Genomic DNA, 22,177 nt, shown 5'->3' with positions numbered 1-22,177 from the left:
TTAAATCCAGAATGAATCTAATTTAAAATCCTTCTCACATACAAGATCTTGAATAATCACGCTACAAATTTCAGGTACTATAAGGTCCTCAAGATCTCACGAGAGCACTTTGCGCTGAGACTGCTGGTTCACTTGTGGCTCTTTGGGTATTCAAAAGTACAATAGCAGGTCGACCCTTCAGCTTTCAGGCCTCTCTTCTGTGGAACCAGATTCCAGTTTAGATTGGAGAGTCGCCTTTTCTGTTTTAATTTTTTTTTTTAAGTTTAAAACTTTCCTTTTAAATAAAACGTATAATTGGGGCAGGATCAGGTGACCCTGAACCCTCCTGTAATTACACCGCAATACACCTAAGCTGTTGTGGTCTTCCCATGATGCACTGTTTCTTCCTCACTAACCTCTTTTCTGTTTTTGTGCATTTATATAGCATCTTGTTATTATTAATCTCTGGCTCTCTTCCACAGTGCAGCTTTTGTCCTGTCTTCCTCACCCCCAACCGATTGTTTTCCCTTCCATGAGCTTGGTTGTGCTCGCACTGTTGACAAACTAGTGGAGGGAAGTATTTTATGGTGGATAAATTCTATAAAATTCTATTAAACAATAGTTGAATTGTGTAATTAATTGTGATTTGTAAGCATTTATAAATTTAGTTTGTTAGATCATTGTTCCACAGAGTCTACCTCATGCAGCCCCTGTTTTATAGCAAGGAGTTTTACAAATAACATATGGACATGCTTGTTGCTATTTGTCTACTTAATGCGGTTTCCAGGGCTCCATGAGAGCAGAAAAGGACCAGATGTTCCTTTGCACCATCTGAAGGTCACCGGCATCAGTCTAGTGGCGTTGGTTGTGATCGAGGGCAGATGTTCCCAGGGTTATCCATTCCATATGGCTGCCACTCGTCCACTGGCCTTTTCACAGCACAGCGCTTGTAAACACGCTTCAGTTTGCTGTTCTCTTTTTTTCTGACCCTGTAAAACATGTCCTAAATCCAATCACCTAGTCCCTTTAGAGGGGATGATGTTGATGAATGGAAATGTGTAGTGGTAGTAGTGACCTATAAGCCCCTATTGAGATTACAGGCAGGCAAGCAGCCAGGCCTGGTCAGACCACTGGGAAACGGCTAGAGCTTAAAGAGGGATTGTTTAGATAGACAATAGTGTCTACCTGGTTTTAATCCCCGCTCAGAAAGAGTACAGAGGATTGGCAGAGTTTAATAAATGAAAGTGCTCCTATAATCAGGATTTGCCAAAGTGCCCCTTTGTGTTAATCGGACATTTTTTACAGCATGGTTTTTGACATCTGCCACAGCAAGTGGTGTTAACCCTCTGCTGCCCCAGCTGTACGCAGCACATTTGCACCAGACTTCATGCAGAGAAAAGCAAAAAGGGAGAAGTAAGTAAGTTACACCTTTTAGTGTTTATGCACATTTCTGTTCTGTTCTGTACTTTAAGAGATGGTACAGAAATGTTTCTTCATTGCGTCTTTATTCAACGATTGTTGTTAAAAAGGCCTAACGCGGGTGTGTTGCAGCATCCCTTTTTTACCTTATAATTTGTTCATATTTTATAGTGTGTCATAATGTACTTTGCATATACTCTATAGGTTTCAGCCAGATTGCAGCCATCATGGCACAACCTCATTACTTACTTAGCAGAGGCTAATAGAACGGGGATGTGTAATTACTTCAGAGCTAAAATAGAAAGCTGCATTTTATTTAATTAAAGTTCAGCGCATCAGCAGTAAAGCATAATAAAATTGTTTTAAAATCAAGGATTACAACAGTAAATCCCAATGGGCCAGATGTGAGAATGGGAGGGGCCGCTGCATTCTGGGACCAGATTAAACAGAAAATCCCACAGGGCCGCACTGTCTTTTTCCTGCAGCTTAGGGGCTTGTGTGGATTCAACATGCTGTAATCCACCGATTAGCTGATATAATCACCTGTAAATACACCTTGGCCGGGACGTTACTCTCGGCCATTAGGCTCCGGTCTAATGCTCCACATGTTCGTCGGACCGTTTGCTGTTGAGACGGGTCGGATTTCACCTCATCTGAACTTTCTGGGTATTTGAAGCAGACGGTCGGCCCAGACAGACAGCTGTACTCACTATGTGATCCAAATGAGTTCCCAAAACTTAACTGGAAAATATAAATGCTCTTTGACTCCAAATTAAACCCAAACTAAGTAGAATATAAGTGGTTTGAAGCAGCATTGTAATTCTACTTTGTCCATTTGCCTATAAATTTTAAACTTTTTACTCTTTACTCAAAGCACATTTCAACACTGCATGCTAATACTTGTAATTACAATAAATGTTAACATTTTACATTCAAAACTAGTTCAATATTTGTGCTTTGCCATTATATTTATGGTACTAAACCAAAGCTGAAGTTACAGGTGAAAAGGTAACGCTTACACAAACTTCAGAGAAAAGTAAATCACGCAGTAAATTTTGGCCTTGTGCTCTAATGGAGGTCGCTGGGCAGAAATGTCAGCACTTGTTGGCAAGGCCAGAATAAGTCAAATAAACTTCAGTCTGTGACCTTTCTCCTGAGATGTTGCGTACGTTTTGGTTATGCAACTGTCATAAAGATATACATTTATGAAATATTTAAAACATGAACAAAATTGATGTAATCAACTCTAAAGCAACTACAGCTTTGGGATAAATGTACAAGAGTCCCTTCTTAAATGTATTACTGTAGAAGTACAAAATAGCGTGGCTGAATTTAACAGTGTGTTAAAAATAACTTTTCTCCAGAGATAATTTTACTCAGGTATTATAATTAATTAGCACTTCTATTTTTAAGAGTACTATCGTTTAAAACATTTCAGAGTCAGATAACCTCTTAATAAGTACTTTTATATTTCTGTTATTTGCTTTGAACAGTATTATTGCAGTGTGCCTGCAGTGCAGTATTTTTTGTAGTGTGTCGTTGCACTGTATATATTTAAGTTCTTACTTAATCTAAATATGCCAATACATCGTCTGCCACTGCTCTCACTCACTGCTCTGCTGATCTTATATCAAATAAGTTGATCTAATGAATTGCTGCCACACATGGTCAGGTCGGTCTGGTGTAATTTGCCCCTCAACGTTCTTTCGCCACCTGCTGTCTGTGCGCGGTTAAGAACACAAGAGACGGGAACAGTCTGACCAGTTCATGTTGTTTTAATGCCATGCCGTTCAGATTCAGCCTCTCTCCTCAAATCACTCCATTACATTGGATTAAACCATTAAAAAGAGGGATTGTATCTGTATTTGAGCCTCTGTTGAATTATTATTTTGTAAGACACTTTATAGTCATTACTGAAAAAGGAAACACATTATTTTGGTTCATAGCACATTAATGCCTGGCGAGGAAAAAAAAATATTAAGACTAAATTGACCCAAAAAAAAAAAAAAAGAAAGAAAGAAAGAAATCACAAAACACAGAAGCAAACAATATAAACAATATCTTATATATAAAACAAATGAGTCATAATAAATATTACATAAACACACAAAAAACTAAACACTTAACTTATTTGGTTTGGGCAACATTTTGAGTAAAGTCCGTAATTACTGATCTGAAAAGCCAAACATCAGTGTGAATGTTACGTTTGCTGTTTTTTTTCTTCCCCTTAAATCTCCCAGAGAACACCATTCATCTAAAATGAGAGTCACCACCCCAAACTTTTTATTTAGCCTCCTCTTTCTAGCAAGAAACACAATCACGTGTGCACTCCTTTTGTTTTTCCTATAAATCAGTTCCTGTGTGTGCTTGTAAGCTATCCAAGCCTTTATATAGTGCAGAAAATTCCACAAAACAGCTTTAGTCACCCATGTTCTGTCTATTTTTTAGGAAAATCTTCTCACTAGTTCAACCTATAATCAAATAAAGAAGAATCAAGTCTTTATGAGCTGATATGCGATTGGCTGCTTTGGACTTGCTTTGCCTTTTTGCACTTTTATTTATTTAATAATTTTTTTTTGCTGGGAATCTACCAGCTCTACAAGTCTTCCATCTTTGTGTTTGTAATAGAACGGGAGCAATTTTGGTTCAGTCAGGATTGGACTCATAAGTCAAATGCAGACATTCATTCACAGTCACACACAGATGTCTTTACAGCAAACACGTACAAATAAAAATTCATTGTGACTGTAAATGTAAATTCACTCATTAGTGATTCTTCTACTTAACAAAGATAACTGTGCAATTTTTTTTTTAACTTTTCTGAAGCAAACCAGGACTAGTACAAGTATCAGGAGCTCGTCTTAGGCGCCGTTTTCTTGTTCAGCCACGTGTAGAGAAGATTTTCAAGATTTAGTGTTCCCTCTTTTCACCTCAGGAGAAGGGAGATGTGCAGGACTCAGCTCCGCCTTTTCTCCGGTGTGGAGTGCAGTAATGAGGTCTTAAGGCCTCCGCCGGGATGCCTCCTGTCTGTAGGGGCTCCTTACGTACTCCACCCAAAGTCCAACTTAAGGTTCCAGCCCCCATTAATGCTACTTCCATTGCAAAGTGCAAGCAGTTAATATCTCTCTGCCCCTCCCTCCCATTTGAGTAATTTGGAAACCAACGCAACAGCAAAATCAAAAACACAAATGCATTGCTATTGTTGTGATGTTAAAAAAAAAAAAAAAAAGGGACAGTCATTGTCCAAAAAGCAACAGGAAGGGAGAGGGCAGGAAGAGAGCGAGTGCATTTGTGTGTTCAGTCCATCCTCATAAAATAGGGATTCTTCCTTGTAATGTCCATATGCCACCAGTCAGCATTTGGAAGAGCTGTTATACCTCCCTGGGCAGGAGAAAGGATAACATTAATACACACATACCTTTCAGGAAAAGTACCTAAAACAAAATTTAGGAGCATTTCCTCACTTCCTTCTTTGAGATCAAAAACACTCCTGTATGTATAATAAATATGCAGCTGAAAACAGAAGGGCACAAGGAGCCTGGCTCTGTGAGACTATCAGTATCCACCCGCAATACATGTATAACATTAAGTTTCTTCTCAAACTATCAGATTATTTCTTATATAATAGAAGTAATGACTTACGATGCTGTCAGTGTGGAGTTCAGGACAAGAGTGGTGCGTATCCTGTACAGCTGAGCCAGCGTCAGCTTCTTGTGTTGGCCTGGAGATTGCCTCTTTTTGGGCGATGCCTCCCCTGAGTCACCGGCCGCTGCTGACTTGGCTTTCTTATCTAAGCAGGCAGAAGGAGTCACTTCCCCATCTGAGCTGTTGCTCTGAGAATCATTATCCTCGCATTGTCCATCGGGCGCCCCGTGGCCATGCCTGGCTTCCGCCTTCCTCAGGGTGGCACTGAGTTTGTCAGAGGGCAAGCTAATGCTCAAGCGATCGTCAGACTGGTCGAGGTCAGTGGAAAATAACTCCTTGTTTTCCACTGACGAGTTCTGGTCCAGCTCGGACATGCTCTTACTGTGCGACCGCTTTGACGTGTCCATGTCTCCGCACAGCGATTGGTCCTGCGTCTCAGAGCTGAGGGAGTGTGTGTGGGAGATGGGGTGGTTACCATGAAAGTGTTGCAGGAGGTTGTCTTCGGAGCGGGATAGAGCCAGAGAGGACAACCCCAGAAGGCAATGGAGTCGGGGGTGTACATGAGGCCGCCGACGAGGTTTAGAGGACTGGACAACTGACACCTGAGACCCTAATGAAGCATCCTCCTCTTCTTCTTCTTCCTCTTCTTCATCCACTTCTTCTAATTCTGTCTCTTCGTGCTCTGGCTCCTGACTCTCCCTGTCTCCCTCTTCCTCCTCAGTCTCCTCGCCTTCACTTTGGCCAGGCTGTGGCTGCAGTTCTCTTAGGAGGGATTCAGGGGAGAGGGTACCGTAGGCGCTGTCCATGGAAAGAGAGCGGCACTGGGGGTCCAGGTCCTCACTATCTGGTCCTGTGCCCTGATTGTGCTCAGTGTAGATGGCGGAGTGGACTCTGAGTGGACTTGACGACTTCTGACCCACAGACCTGTCAGAAAGGGAACCCACAGCGCTATCCAAGTCTTTATTAGCGCTTTCCTGGAGGTTCATGTTGGAAGCAGGAATTTCTGAGTGCTCGCTGGGCTCATCGACATCCATCACTGATAGGGTCTCAGTGGAACCGTCTGATTGACTGAAAGGAGAGTTTTAGTTGAACGTTAGACTTAAAAAGCTCACCAGAAAGCGTGTAAGGAAAACATCAGAGACAATAATGGATCACTTTAAGGAATAGTTTGAGATTTTAAGAATACAATTTGTGTAGAGTTCTATTCGTGTTACAAAAGTGCAGCAGATTTTATTCTTTACACTTCAGTACCTTGAGTTTTGCTGATCCTTGTGACTCAGCAAAGGGGAACTTGTAGTGGAGTTGCTGCTCTCATCTTCCTCCTCCTCTTCTCCATCCCCCATACATCTCTTCTGACTGTCCTGCTGGCGGAGGAACTCCTCAGTGCGAAGCCTTTGGAGCTGGTTCTAAATTGAAAAGCACCATTTACATTAAATATGTAAATGACTGTAAAAATTAGTGCTTCTAAAGTAAAAATTAAAAAAAAAAAAAAAAAAAAACACACAAAAATCTCATATCTGGATGCTGTCCGATATTTTTTCTATAATAAAACATTGCTATCCTACCTGGACATTGCAGATTGCATCTATCCAACTTCGCCCCTGGGTGGCGCTGTTGGCTTGGAAAGTGTACGCTGCCACTGCACTCTTGAATTCATTGAGGTAGATGAGGATGAAAGAGCCTGTAGGAGACATAAAACGTGAAAAATTTAGTACTCTGTGGATTGAAAAGTCACCTATATAATTAAATAGTTAAATAGCTTCTCAAAAGGTGAGAATTTCCTGGATTTTCTGCTTTATTAAAACAAAAAAATATATATTATTCAGGAGTTAAAGTCAGTATTTGAGCACTCACCTGGGTCTTTGAGTTCCTTACAGATGACGTTGTGAATAAGGAGAGGCTGACGGATAATTTTGACTTTCTCCACTCTTTTCACCGGCTTAGTAATTAGCAGCAGGTCGGTGAACAGGAAACAATAGACCTCCATCTGTGGGGACAGTAAACTCATTTCAGTTATGGTAACTCTTGTAATGTTTTACAGATCTGCAGTTTTTGTGAGATTTTACGTAACCGCAAAGGAAACATGAGAATCCACGTGTAATCTGAATATAAAGATAAGAGCTCGTGTGTTTCCAAGCAGTCATGCGAGTCAGTCTTACCCTACTGTCTTTGCCCTCCTTCATCCTCAGCGCGCCCTCGAGATGCAGCTGTCGAGTCTCTTCCGGAGATACATCTCTCATGGGAGCCATGAGGTCAAAGTGGTTGTACTCCTTGAGGATCTGAGGGGGAAAAGATAAAGGCATGAAGCAGAGTTTGACATGAAGTCTAATTTTAGGGCACTGGGGTATTGTAAAGTGTTTCTTACCTTCTCCACTTCTTCACTGCTCCCCTCTACAGCCTCGTAGCAGTCTATACGGGCAGAGATGGTGGCGAGCTTCTGTTGTTCTTGACGCTGTCGCATCTGGGAGTCTACGCTGTTGATAAAGCCCTCTACTGTGGCAACCTTAATTGGAAAACAATGACAAACGTACATTTGCATTCAGACCTCAGGCAGGGTGACAAGCAGTCAAAGCATATACTTTAGTGTAAATGAGAAAAACAGCACTTTCTAAGTGTTTTCCAAGTTCTTACCATGCTGCTGACAATGTCACGGGTTGCTGGTTCATCTGTCTTCTTGAGAAGAATCTTCAGTAGGAGCGGGTATTTGGTCAGTCTCTGGTGAGGCTTTGCCAACATGTCGGCCAGCTTCAGACGGTTACACTGCTTATTGGTCTCTGCCCACTGAATTGAGTCAGACAAAAGCAGGAAGTCAGGCATCAGAAATGAGGAGAAAAGCCAAGGATGAGTTTTTGGGCATAGAGAGCATCTGGGATTATCGTAATGGTAAGAGAAACCTTACCGTGACGTAGGTCCTGAAGAGCTCATTGTCCCTGAGAAGCGTGCGCATGTACTCCATGCAACCCTCCTCCTCCATGCAATAACGGATGTAGGGCTTGAACATGGTGCCAAACTGAACCCACACACAGAAACAAAGACATGCGTCATATTTACTTCTGTCATCAGTAAAACAAAGACGTACTAGCTGCTAATTCACGTTTCTTATCCTATTTATGCTTAAAAATTGTGAAACAGCAAGGTTTTATGTTTACTGGCATCCAGTGCAGTGTACCTTTAACCCAACTAATCAGGTGAATTGATAAAACACCTAAACCTTTATATGAGTCATAGTTACATAATCAGTCACACTTATATATTGAACATGTAGTTACATGGTAATTACATTATTTAAATGTAAAACCCTGGATTTTTTGACTTTGGAAAGATGCACTCAATGCTTTAAACCAAGATAAAGTTTCTATACTATTTAAATTAACTAGATGTCTTTCTTTTTTGTTGTCTGGGGGTGCATGCAGGGTTTGGATTCTCTTTTGTTGCATCTGTGGAGTCTGAAACTAACCGTTCTGAAACCATGGTGAAGGTCAGTGGGGTCGAGCAGAGCCCGGGCTTTCCTAGCCTTCTTCAGGGCAGGCAGCATGACCTGGGTCCAAAGGGAGGTGTGGAGGCGGACGATCTCCTGAATATTGCTGAACAACTTGGCGGGCTCCACCTCCGTCAGCAGGCCGCTCTCCTGCAGGTTCAGCAGCCCACACAGGAACAACTGCAAGAAGGGAGACATAAAAAGAGCGTAAGCCCTGAATATTACGACAGTAATCTGATGTAAGGCACTGCAGTTACGTCTAAACTTAAACTCCTTGTTTATTAGACAGCGATAAAGGCCCCACACTTTGTCAATGTCTAATGAAAAAGAGCTTCATTGTATGTCTTATCTTTTACACTACACAACCCTCTTCATCTTACACAGTATGCAATATATATATGCGTGAACAGACAACAAAAGCATTCTTTGCGCTTACATCAGTGATGACTCGGAGTTTCTTTATATAGGTAGCCTCTGTGTGCAGCAGCTCCCATATTGCTTCCTGCTGGTGGAACTGGCGTCTTGTCAGTGTCTGCGCACACACAGATTTTATTCATAAACATACACAATATTTATACGTTCCTCTCAACTGTTACAATATTAGCGTAAACTTCCTTTAGATTAAACATTTTAATCGCAGTTCATTCCCATGTCAGAGTTTGGAGTACAACGATTACATCAGACATTTAAGCTAAATACTAAAACTCCCCAACAATATTTCCTCAGAAAATGTTTACATATACAAACAAGTAAGAAATGAAATGACTTAAAGGACAATTCCAAGAACTTTTAGTTATTAAACGAACAATTAACTAAATGTTGACTTTCAAAACAAATCAAGTTACTGATTGCTTAGAATAAGGATAAGTGGTACAACATGGTGTGAGCCTAACAAACCATTTTTTTGCTTTACTCTTTAATTAAACACATCTTTGTTATTTCTGCATACTTCCTTATGATTTCATGCTATAATGTAAATTGTATCCACACGTCAGTCGCAACGGCAGTTGTGACGGTTGCTTATTGTCTTAAAAATTCCACAGGAAATCTGTCACCCAATGCAACAAAAGCAACAGTTGTTTCCTTGTGATGTTCTCATATTTTTTCACCGTAACTCACATCACCAACAGTATTGTGTTTCAGCAATCAAGACAGTAATGTGTTCGGTGTAACTAACCATCAGAGGTACATTTACAGTATGAAAGACAGTGTATGTGTTGAGCAATAACCTCTAGCCCTGCTGATTGATCGTGGAGTCGTTAACATGTGCAACAACTCGGTGACGGCATGAGATTTGCGGCAAATTCAGTTCCTTGTGGTAACATAACAGCGAAGTGCATTATAACCAGTATTCCAGGAAAGGAGGCATCAGGTTGAGTGTAAGAATGATAAAGATAGATATAAGGAAGTAAGAATTGTGCACACACCAGAAACCAGCATGCATGCAAGTAATGTCATGAATGAGAAAATTGTAATGCCAAACCATTCGTGGTTCAGCATTACACCACTGGAAGTTACAAATATCTGCATTGATTCTAGTAGGAAACTGATTTTTTTCCATTATGTCTGCGTATACACGACAAGACAAAAGTGGGTGTGTTTGTGTGGTTTGCTTATCTGCACTGTACCTCTGAGTTGTCCAGTAGCGTTTGCCAGCTGTCCTCTAGGGATAGGTCGATCTCCTCCTCCTCCTCCCAGGAGTCCTGGTGGAAGGAGAGCTGTCGTGGCACCTTTGGCAATCCAAACAATGTGTAGGTCTGGAGTTTGCTCTGGAGCTGCTCCAGTCGATCCACCTCCTGCGATCAGATAAAAAACAATTTCAAAAACAGATGTGATTATTTTGAACAGAAACATGAAGAGACGCAAAAGTAACTGTCCATTTGTGTGACTGTTTATTGTTACATTCAAGCTGTAAGTAGAGAGGGGTCTGTGTATTATAAGCATACACAATCCCGTCCTTGCTGGCGCCTAGGCCGCTATTCAGGTCTTTGTTCAAGCTGGCAGGCCTTATGTAGTTATGAAAATGAGCTCCGTGCATTGAGACCATCTTAACAATAGGAGACGGGGAGTGGGGCGAGTGCTACAAAACAGTGGAAAGAAACGGAGCGGGAGGATTGTGCTTCTTGAAAACAGTCAACAAAAAGTCAGAAATGTATGAGGGGAAAAAAGATCCAAAGTTAGGACTTCTCGCTAAAGTTTGGTGTGAAAGCAGCTCAATGTTGTTTAACCCTACAATATGGAGGATGCCAAAGGTCCAGACCCAGGTGCAGGATCTCTGGCCCTGAGGGGATTTAAGGGGAACAAATAAATTGAAAAGGGATGGGCCCAGCAATGACAGGTGACTGACAGAAACTGTCTCCATTTGACATCTGCCACTGTTAAGGATGTGACCTCAGAGGATGAGATACAATGGAAGGCATGTTTGTGTGTGGGCGCGTGCCTGTCCTTCATTAGAATCAAAGTTGATTATCATTTTCAAAAACCTCTGATCCAGAAAGAGAAAACCTTTGCTTAGGTTAACCTTGCGATCTTTAACGAGAGCTGAAAGGCCGACTGCGTTCCTTTTAAACAGAGCCAGGTTTACACCTTCCCTATTTTCCATTCCTTATGATAAACTTGTTTATCAGCCATGTGATAAAAAGTTAAAAGTAGCAAATTTCCAGAAAAGATGGTGTTTTAATAATCAAGATAAGAGTGGATAAAACTGAGTGCTAACAGAAGGCTTTTCCTCTACCTACTCATTTCCAGAGCTGCTGGGTGGAAAGTATGTGAGCCAACAAGTCAGGAGAACTTTGAAAGGAAATGACTTCACCAGGGCTCAAGGGGGATATGGCCTTCTGACCCCCTCCCACTGCTACTTGCTACTGTTCTGTTTGTTTTTTTAATGTTTTCTTAATCTCAGACATCGTCTGGGCAACAAGCCTGCCTCCTACAGCCCTTTATAGCCAAAAGAAAGTGCAGCACTTTCACTTGGAACAGCAATTGCACTCGCTTCTGTGATCATGTGATCACAACCCTGTCGGCATTACCTTGCCAAAAGACCCCGCTCCAGCGTTGGAACTGAAGAAGCCACTGAAGCGGCTGGCAGCACGGTTCTTCCAGCTGTCGGGCCCAGCCCCTACAGCAGGTAGAGAGCCACCGATCTGTCCCAGAGCATCTGGGGTTGGGATATTCGCCTCACCCAGAAACTCTGTTATGTTCTTCCTCCGTCGGGCCTGACCCTGCGAGACAGAGAGAACAGACAAAAATCAGTTACATGATAGACCGTAATAGGAGGGAAAACAGAAAATGAAAGGAAAAAAAAAGATCCAATGAGTGAATGAGGGGAATTATAACTGTTTCCAGCCAGACGCATCGAAAGAGACAATGATGAAATGATAGGACAAACAGGAAATCTGAAAGGGGAATTCTGAGCCAGGGATGACATCAACAGGACCGTTAAAACTATCCAAATCCCTGGACACAAACAGGAGAGGGAAGGACTGCCACTTCCTCGCTGTGTATGTTCACTGCATCACAAGGAGCAGGCGGGAGGTTGTTCCAAAAGAACAGACGGCCGAGTCTGGCCATTGTTCCCTGTCCATTGTTACCCTGTCAGCAGGCCCTGGCGTGCGCCCTCGCTCATGCAATCTCTGTACACTTTACGAGCAGCAGCAAAGCAAACAAACAGGGGCCACCTCAGTATCTGAGGAAGCAGTTGTTTTTGTCGTCGGAGTGTCAATGCTGAAGAATCTGCTGGTCAGGAGTCAGCAAGAGGCAGGACATCGACACCCCCCACACTTCAAACACAGCAAAAGGAACTCACATTCCTGGACACTGACACCATTTCTGAAACTCGCCATCCATTCCAGTGAAATTCTTTTACTCATCACCCCCCCAGAAACACAAACAAGCCTACACAAACACAATGTGATAAAAACACCAAGCTGCTGCACTGATGGATATCACAGATGCACTTTCCAATTCTTCTGGTCCAAAACTGTCAGACTCGTGAAATTTCACAAAATAGTAAACAGCCAGTTTTAATTCATCACAGCCTAAAGTTTACTATTACAAATAACTGACATATAATTTGAGGACTATCAAATTTTAAAATGTACCACGGATTAAAGCAAACTAAGACTGCACTTGACTTTTACTTTAGGGGAAACTGCAGGAACAAGAAGACTAGATAAAAAGCCTTGATTACTTGTAAAATGTAAACGGTTTTCAAGATAAAGTAATGATAACTGCCTGTCACCATAAACGTTTCTAGCATGTATATGTTACACAATGGAATGTAAACTGAAGCTAAAAAATGAAAATCTCTGGCTGAACTCATTTCAGGAGGGCCTTAATGGTACCACTTAACTACAATGAAGGTGCATAAGTGTCCTATACAGGGTTGCATAATGAGTAAGTAAATCTAAATTTTCAAGGGGCTTTTAGTCCTTTCATCTTTCAGGAGTTATTACCAAAGAGAGCAGTGACCTAACTGCAGAGTGACATCTTGGCTTTAAAACAAAAACTAAAGTGAAAGAGGGGAAAGGGACAAATTTGGAGGCGCTTTAGTTGAAAGGGAAATGAGCATGGAGCCATTTAGGGACTTTTTGTTGGTCCAACTGGTCAAGGACACAGGTGGTAGGAAGTGCCGAGTCCCCATGGTCAAACAGGGAAAATCTGAACCCTGTGCTACTGAGAGCGCGCACGACTGGTCAAACTGAAACCTGATTCATTTGTCTGACTTTGCTGTACGAGGCAATCAAAGAACAGGGTTTTATACATTTAAAGGAGGCTGTAATAATGGCAAAGAAAAGCAGCTAAAGTATTTCTACATATCAGATGGCATACATGAAGGAAACTTTGGATCAGAAATGAACACCGTGCACAGTTTAAAAACCTGTTTTTGAGGAAACCACTTTCATAAAGCCTCAAGGCCAGGAAGTTGTAATTATAACCACCAAGGGATAAATGCCATCAGCAGTTTCCCACCATATTAACAGTGCTCACCATTGAAGCCAGCGGCATGTCAAAAGTAACAAAAACCATCCTAATCCTTCAATTGGATTCATGGATCGCAGCCCATTCTGGAGCCAGCTGCTGCTCTCTGTCAACCTCTCGCCTCCTCTCTTTCCACTTCCACTGTGAAACACACATCCACGTCGTCCTCGCTGTTCAGTTCAGCCGATGCAAAGTCAGTCAAAGAAGTCGAGTGACAGCTACAACACTCCCACGTTATTTCACCATCAGAACTTGAACTTCAATAAGTCTGCAAACGCCTATTCCAGCTGACAGGATCCGGGTTACCCGCCGCGTCCTGCAGAGTCCGATCGCAGCTTCTCTTTGAGCCGGGACGTATCTGTGTCCTGTCCTGTTGTTCCGACAGTCAGCGGTGAACCTACTCACTGAGGCACCCAGCCTGCTTGCATTTCACACACGCACTGGCCAGAAGTCATAGCAACCAGGAGGATCCTGCCTCATTGTGTTGGGCAGGAAAGAGGAGGCACCAGAGGAGGCTGATCTGAATATTAGGAGGTGGAGCTTTTGTGGCAGCTTTCAGGGAGCTCCCTGGTTTGAACAACCATCCTGGTACTTGTGGCGATGCTAAACGGTCTTAGTCTCAACAGGCTGCTCTGAAGTACAAATAAACTATCAACTCCCTGCTTGTGAATTAGGCACACTTTGGTTTTCTTTCCTCCCCCAAAGGATTCCCCCCGATTAGCCCTGCTTGTAGTGCAAGCAAATTGCAGTTTGGATACTTCGTTTTTTACTCTTATTTGGACGCAAAGCCATTATTCTTTGCCATCTTTAATCGCTGTTTTGCTTTAGAGATCCTTAAACAATGCCAGGCAATGGAGTCAAAACAAGGAAAGAAATTCCCCGATAATGACCAAAAGGGAAATCCCCTTTGTTTACTTGCTTGTTTCAGCACATTCAAAATGCTGCTTATGCCAAGCAGATAAGCTCCAGCAGGCGCACAGCTTCTCAAAAAGAAAAGGCTCAAAACTTTCTAGATAAAGTAGATTAAGAGAGAATTAAGTCCAGAGATTGTTGGGGTTGTGTGAGTTTACATTAGCAATTTTTTTGTCAGTATCTCAGGATATTTGGGTTTTGGGCTAAAGATCAAACAAAAGTTGTAATTGGCACTTTGGCATACTGAATAAATCTAATCAGATTATTATAATTAGCATAACAATAGATCTTGACTACAAGAACTATACAACAGTTGGTAACAACTCTAAACATTACAGTCAAAGAAATGCTTTCATTATATTTATCTTAGTAATTACACTGCCCATTAGTCCTTCAGTCAGACCAAATATTGATGAGTCACAATAAGAAAACCAACTAACATAGGTCGTCTTGTTACAACGCCTGCAACACAATGTTTTTTCTGGATTACTTTGAATCCTGGCACACACAATGGTTTGATGACACTCCCCAACAAGCACAGCTACACACCCTGCCATACTGCAAAACCTGGTGCTGGTTTGGTTCCCAAACTCTACAGACCGCAATCTGATCAGTCATCTGAGGAATTAACCTAAACAGGTCCTGTCAATGGAAGCCATAACCTGCTACCAATAGGACTCAAAGGATCCAATAGCACCATCCTGGTACCAGACAACACAGACATATTCTGTGATCCTATGTTTTGGTGGCATAATGAGGACCTGGTGGCAAACATTAAGCCGCTCAACTCATTTCTGCCCAACTAATTATGTTTACAAGCTTTACCTCGGGCCTACTGTGTAAACCTGACCTGAGCGGTCTCTGTTATAAAGCAACTCAATTTGGGAACAGACTTGTTCAGCAGGTCTAGTGGGGGCCAGTCAGGTTAGTGATATCAAGCACCGAGCTTGCCCACACAGTCTTATCTTATCACTGTAGTTTGTAGCATCAACCTTGGCCTGTAAAGAAGAACAATCATTAAATGGGAAGGGATTGTATCGAAGTAAGTGGTGACAAAGAGAAAAGTAGTGCCCCCCCCCATTACTCACTGTGCCCCTGCAACTACCTTTATGCAACTGATAACGACTTCCCTCGATCAGGAAAGTTGATTAACGATGGGAAAAAGTGTGCACACTGACCTTCCTCAAAGCTTGAATACACACCAGCTTACGCAGTAAAACACACATAATGTGTGCTTAACCAGGAAATTAAAGCTGAGAGAAACTCCACGTTACTCAACACACGCCACAGGTTAACCCAAAGCCCTTGAATTTGTTATGATCAAGGCCCGATGACAACCCCAAACGGCGGCACAAAAAGAAACCGAGGCTTAGAGCTTAAGGTGAGAGAAGGGAGTTAAAACCAAGTGAAAACAAGACTCCTGATACTTTACCCCAACCCAGCAATCCTCACAGCAAGTGCACTAAATTATTTTCTCAGTCATGTTTCCAGAAGATCAAAGAAATTTAAAAAAAGATAATGCTCTCGCTTTTCTGTATATGATTGCATTGGATAAATAAACTAACCATAACCATTTTTGGTTGGTTTATTGTGACTAGAGATTGACAGTATTTGATTTACTTTATTATTTCATCTCTAAACAGAAAATATAAAATAGGATTTACTACTGAGAAATGTAAAGTCTTAACAACAGTTCAAAAACTAAACAGATTGAAAAAACACTTCAACTCAGTAGATTTAATGCACAGGTGCCAAATATTTGCCATTTTTAAAAAAGCAATCATTTGATTAAAAAAATGACTCAATTATTTGTTCACTGCAGCTAAAAAACAAAAACATAATTTTTTAGACAAAGAAAAGCAGTAAAAAATACTCATATCTTCCACTGCACTTTGACCAATCAACAGGCCTCTCACCTGACTCTCAGTTAATGTTGGTGTTGGTAGTTCTGGAATCTCCGTGTCCACATTCAGTAGGTCCCAGCTGCGCCAGGATGTAAGACGGACAAAACGAACCATTTTCCACAGGGAAAAAAATTAAATAAATAAGACCCCCAATTTGGGGAAAAAAAGGTCCCGAGTAATCAGAAAAGCAGAGGCACTTCCAGTAAATTTAGGAATTCATTTCCAGGAAAGCACAGTCCTGACAACAGTGCAAGCAGAGTGAAGCATCACACTTTCTTCTCTTGCATAAGTCTCACTCTGTCTGCCTAAGCCTTCAGGTACTGTGTACGGAAGACCAAAGGTCACACAATCACAATCATAAAGGTGTGTGTGTCTGCACTGCAGAAATCTCCTCCTCCGGGCATTAGGGGAAGTCATTTGTCTTTCCAGCACACGAACACGCCTCCTCACCCTTCTCAGGTTTTGGCACCTCCCACACTATATGGGGAATTCATAATGGACTCTTAACAGCTAACATAATTACTGTAATTCTACAAAAGACGTGAATCATTAAAAAAGTATTCACACAGAAAAATTAGCTAGTTTCAGCAGCTAATAGATCTAATAGGTACAGATACACCATTACTGGGACTTTTTACAAATAATCTTAAGAAGCCACAAATGCTAACGATTAGTCTGAAACGTATTGATAGCTAAAATAGAAAATTTCCACTGGAGAATGACTAAAGATTATTTTTATTATCAGTGAATCTATCAATCGCTTCCTTGATTATTCACCTAACCAAATATCAGCGTCCTTATTGCGCACTAATAGGTCAAAAGGCAAAGCCATTGAAAAATCCTCAGATTAAAGGAACTTAAATTTTAATATATTTGGCTGATCTGCCTGGAAAAATTATTTTACTAGAATTAATCAAATAATTCATTATCCAGAGAGGAATTACAACTCAAATCTACAGTAAGATGTCTGTTTTTTAATAAGATATAAAGATATATAGTGATTAGTGATCTATTAGCTAGAGCTGATGTCACGAATGAAATGGCACCGTGTGCACACAAGAGATCAAAGTCTAACATTCATACTTACCAGGTCAATCAGAGGCACTTCTCACCCTATTTTTTCAAACAAAGCCCTCATGTTTCTGTTCAGTTCTTAAGATCAATCCAGCAGTAATGACCCTGTGTGACCGCTGCTGATTGAAGCATTGTCATTCAGACTGATTTCTTTGTTAGACCAAAGCTGCCCCGTTTGCAAACTATCATACAGGTCAGACAGTGAAAGACGAGTCCTTGATGTGATAGTCTGAAACACAAGAGCACCACATTAACATCCACAGCTGTGTAACACGGGGACTGAAACACACTGTATGACCTGATTTAAAAGGAAATAAATAAAGACAATTGCTCCTGTCAGTTTCTCTTGCATTTCAAAACAAACAAAAGCACACTGAGGGCACTGTATGAGTCGATTCCTGCAACACGAATACAGTAACAAAAAAAACACTCTAAATGTGACTAAAATGTGTAAAAATAAAAGAAGACATAACATTATTCCCAACTCTGTGTCATCAGCTGACAATTAGTCTGTCTACATTATTAAGTTTCTCAAGTCCTGAAGGCTTTTTTTGGCCTTTTGTTAGCTACAGCAATTCCCAGCAACCCGTCTGTTATGAAACAACATTATCAACCGTGGCGGCATGGTGACTACCAGACTGTTACTCTTACAACCTTAAGACAAAGCTGGGAGTTTCTGTTCCTTTTGGAATTACTGTAACTACTAACTGTAAGTGAGCCAAACCTACGACACAAGATTTCCTTTCTTTATTTCCTTCTATCAGATAATAAAGCAACAAATCGTTACACTTGAGAGGCTACAAGCAATCTTCAAGAGTGGATATGAAACGTGAGGGTCATCAGCACTATTAAATAAAAAATATCCTGTTTGAAATACACACTTAACAGATCAGATCAAGGTAATGGTCTCCACACACTCAATATAAAACTGTCACAATATCTAAAGTCAGCAAACACAACATAAGGCCGTGTAGTGGTTTACACATTCGCCTAACAAGCCCCTGGTTTGATCCCAGGAGGAGACGCAAATCCCTACAAACCAAAAATCTGACAAGTTAAATTAGGTGCTACTCTCTGGGGCGAGCCTTTGTGAATAAGAGAGCTGCTTTTTCTTTAAACATAAGATGAGGAAACTCGAAGCCTCTGATGATTAAAAACTGAGAACAGAAATGTAGTATGAGACAACATGTGTCCAGCACATATAAGTATTAGTATTAATATTAATAAAATAAAGTATTTCAATGTGTTAATTACATTTCTTTCTGCAAAACTATGGTAGACATGCAGTTTTTGTATGCCATGCACCATGCACAAAGGTAATCTTTGAAATCCAAACTAGGATGCTTGTTTATATTTTGGATCGCTGCATCAATCATTTTCTTTTCTAATTAGTCATCAGGCTGTGATGTGTTAAAGAATTATACAAAGAATTATAAAGCTCTAAAAACGTTGCTTTACACAGTTTTTTTTTTTTTTCAATAGTGTCAGCCTTGCAGACTATGATAATTGCAGCTGTGGCTGCAAGCACAGAAGCCCGACACATCAGCTGTTCAAATATTATGTTTATGGAGCTCAGCCACTCAGGAGAGAGTTAAAGGACGCATTGCCTTAAAGGGAGAGGAGATAAATCGACTTAAGACAGTGAATAAACTGAGCTGCACCAAAGTGCACTACACAATAAATCAGGATTATTTTGATCTGTGAATCGTGTAAAACTACTCTAGAAGCTGGTAACAAAAACACATAGCTGGTCATGAGCATAACAGGTTTCAAAACATCAAGTTTCACCAAAAATATTTACAAAGAGAAGCTAAACGTGTCAAATCTTAAATGAAAAGTTCTCGGATGTGGGACTGGTACATAAATTTCACCAGAAGCTCAGTGCCAGCTTTTTCTCCAGCTTTTTCTTCTGTGTCACAAAAGGATTACCAAATGTTTTTCCTAACGTAAGGGCAGAGTGCATTATGGGAGGCCAGAGCCCTAAAACACATATGGAGGATCCATTACCCAACACCAGCTCCCTTTGAAAGCTAACACAATCCAACTGCAAACTGTAAACCAAACCCGACACTGGATTTGCGACCTCTTGATAAAAGAATATTGTTTAAAGTTGAAAGATTTTTGAATTCTTTTATTCAGCCTGAATCACACCCAGTCAGAGGAGCAAGGCAAACTACCAGGTCAGCTGCTTCTGTGTTGTATTTACAGTTCTATGGCAACAAATGGACTTTATATTACAACGGTGAGAACACTAACCAGAGTTATTATCATCAATCATGTTTTTCTGACAGTAACAAGGTCCTAGAACATGGCTGCCTTATCTTTATGAGAGCTGTAAAAGTGAAAGATCTCAGGTTCTGTTGTAGGGAAAAGGGAAAACAAGCTTGTGACTCTGACTTTGCATCTCGAAGCTTCTGTTTAACAGTGAGAGAAACATTTAAACATTTTTTTAAGTTTTCTTTTTGCTCAATTTTGATATCAATCTGGGCACTAACCCTTGGGATTAATAAGGTCACCTTACCAAATAAATGGAGAAGGGTCTCAGCTTCCAGAGATTCGAACCTAAACTGTAGTTATATAATTTTATTATCAAAAAAAAAAAAACCCTTATAAACACAAATGAATTAGCTGGAACTCAGGTCTTCTGCAGGTCAGAAGGCACCCTTAATCAAAGGGGATGTGGTGCAAAAGGTACAAAGGGAGAAATAACTGGCAAATAGTGCAATTAAGTGCATCGCAGAGGTTGCATACAGGGCTATATGGAAACTATCAGCAAGGCTGGATTGCATCTTTCAGAATCAGCGTCATAAAACAACCATTCTCGATCACGAAAGCTATTTCTAGCCTATCACAAAAGTGCCAGGAACCGTAATATAGGAACCATGTGATAATAAACATGAAATGCCTCATTTAGACAAAAGGTTAATTCTGTCGAGAAGGGACAGGGTTTGGTCACAAGCTGATGCCGTTCCACACTCAGATATGCATGCGTTGAACAGTTAGCGCCAAAACTGCTGTCACAGAGACACAAGGAGGCTCCTCAGTGCTCAAACAAAGTTCCAAGCTACAGCTGACATAAAATACGGGCCACTAACCTAAGTGAATCACAGGGTTTCTTCCCTTTCTTCTAAATCATTAAACTGGCTTCCCATTTCCAGAAAATAGAAACCGTGATGCCGTGTCAGAACTGTAAGGAAAGATGAGGAAATGCTGACCACTCTGTTGCATCATTGTGTTTTAGCATTTGGGAAATAAGGAAACCAGTTCATGCAAATCTGAAACTGATTTCTCAGCATTCCTGCTAAATATAAGATTTCAGTTTCTCAGCAGGCTGGCGTCAGCTGCGCCATATTGTTCCTCTGATAATGCATCGAATGGCATCATTGTGGTTTTGCCACAATTTTCAGCATCAGTGTTACCGTTACACGTGTGCAGGTGATACAGTGATAAACCCCCATATCAACAAAACTAGATGGCCATGCACCTTCACCACCTTTCCCCTTTAGCCCACAGGTGGTGGCGCCCGTGATTTCTAAAAACCTCGGTCTATTTTACACCAGCTTGGACCCAGATAAGATGATCTTGTTTATACACTTTTTTTTCTCTGCATAGTGAAGTCTGAACTGTGAACTCTAGGTACACCAAGAATTTGTGTTCACTGACAATGCTTTTCAGATGTGCTTCTGAGGCCATGCAGGGATTTCCATTACAGACTCAGGTCTGTTTTTAATTTTAAAGTTCTGCCCAAGGGGCAGAAGGTCAGAGTCATTCAGGGTCAGTTTTCATTTTTGTCCCTCATGTGAAAGGTTTTCCTTTTGGTACCTATTATAAAATATAAATAAAGAAATTCCCATATAGTCATGCCAATTAAAAAAAACAAACTTCAGACTCTAAACACTTTTTCCACTACTCAAGAGGAGTGTTTTAACATTTTGAGATAAACTACTGTCTTCTGGTAGAGTTATGCACTTTACTGCCACCCTGAGGACTGCACTGGGGTTGTCACTCTCATTACTCTTTCAAATTCAGCGTAAATAAGGCCGACGAGCATGAGCCAGCACTGTGGGTACTGAAGCTCGGTAGTAAGAGTCCTGTAAAGAACGCAAAATATTCCACTGTGCAACAGGACAGACTGTATGACTAAAACTGGGTTCCTGAGCAACCTCCAGTGTTTATTTCACAGCTTGATGACTCGTCTTCATGACTTACCTTCACAGATTACCCATAAAACGCTTTAACCAAGCCTCTACCCGTTCTGCTGCCCAAGGCAACAATGACATCTGTTCACAGCGCGTATACGAACACACACAATCAAACTCGACTCGACGTGTCGACTTGCCTCAGGGATGATTAGCAACCAATGTTTGACGCAACTTAAATGACATCTGACAAAGCAAAACTGACTGAACTTGAGTAAACTACAAATGTAAACTACAGTACAAGAAGTATGTGACAAATCTTACTACACTGGTTCAGGATATGGGGTTACTCTCAACCAGTACACAAAGACATGCTACTAGACTGGAAAGTGATGACCACATTATGGGAAAACTTGAATATCTGCTTATAACAAACAAGCAAACACGACAATACAAGTCACCACTCATACTATGTTGTTCAGAACATCAGTCAAAGCAATGTTATGGAGAGACTGCTTATAATAAGTTTTTTTTTCTAAATAGCATCATCTAGAAAATCTTATTTATAAAATCTTTTGAATTGTGTTATTTTCACTTTTAAGAGCAAATCAAGGCAGCGCAACCAGATACTGCACCAGATGATGCCG

General features: G+C 41.0%; 1 protein-coding gene across 3 annotated transcripts in view; it reads right to left on the bottom strand.

Annotated features, from left to right (window-relative positions):
- Nucleotides 1-3,157: 3,157 nt before the first annotated feature.
- plekhg5b (pleckstrin homology domain containing, family G (with RhoGef domain) member 5b) overlaps nt 3,158-22,177 on the bottom strand; it is a 77,156-nt gene continuing 58,136 nt past the window's right edge. For all 3 annotated transcript variants that reach the window (XM_084916255.1, XM_084916256.1, XM_084916257.1), the window contains 13 exons: nt 11,551-11,742; nt 10,150-10,317; nt 8,958-9,053; nt 8,501-8,701; nt 7,943-8,053; nt 7,675-7,824; nt 7,409-7,546; nt 7,203-7,322; nt 6,898-7,030; nt 6,609-6,724; nt 6,295-6,449; nt 5,041-6,111; nt 3,158-4,779 (listed from right to left, as the gene is read on the bottom strand). In XM_084916255.1, coding sequence (XP_084772381.1) covers nt 4,770-4,779; nt 5,041-6,111; nt 6,295-6,449; nt 6,609-6,724; nt 6,898-7,030; nt 7,203-7,322; nt 7,409-7,546; nt 7,675-7,824; nt 7,943-8,053; nt 8,501-8,701; nt 8,958-9,053; nt 10,150-10,317; nt 11,551-11,742 — 2,661 coding nt within the window. In that variant the 3' untranslated portion in view covers nt 3,158-4,769. The remainder of the gene's footprint in view (nt 4,780-5,040; nt 6,112-6,294; nt 6,450-6,608; nt 6,725-6,897; nt 7,031-7,202; nt 7,323-7,408; nt 7,547-7,674; nt 7,825-7,942; nt 8,054-8,500; nt 8,702-8,957; nt 9,054-10,149; nt 10,318-11,550; nt 11,743-22,177) is intronic.

This window comes from Perissodus microlepis, chromosome 20, assembly GCF_051167445.1.
Source record: "Perissodus microlepis isolate ML-2025 ecotype Zambia chromosome 20, ASM5116744v1, whole genome shotgun sequence".
Taxonomy (NCBI): Eukaryota; Metazoa; Chordata; class Actinopteri; order Cichliformes; family Cichlidae; genus Perissodus; species Perissodus microlepis.
This window is presented reverse-complemented; position numbering and strand designations above follow the sequence as displayed.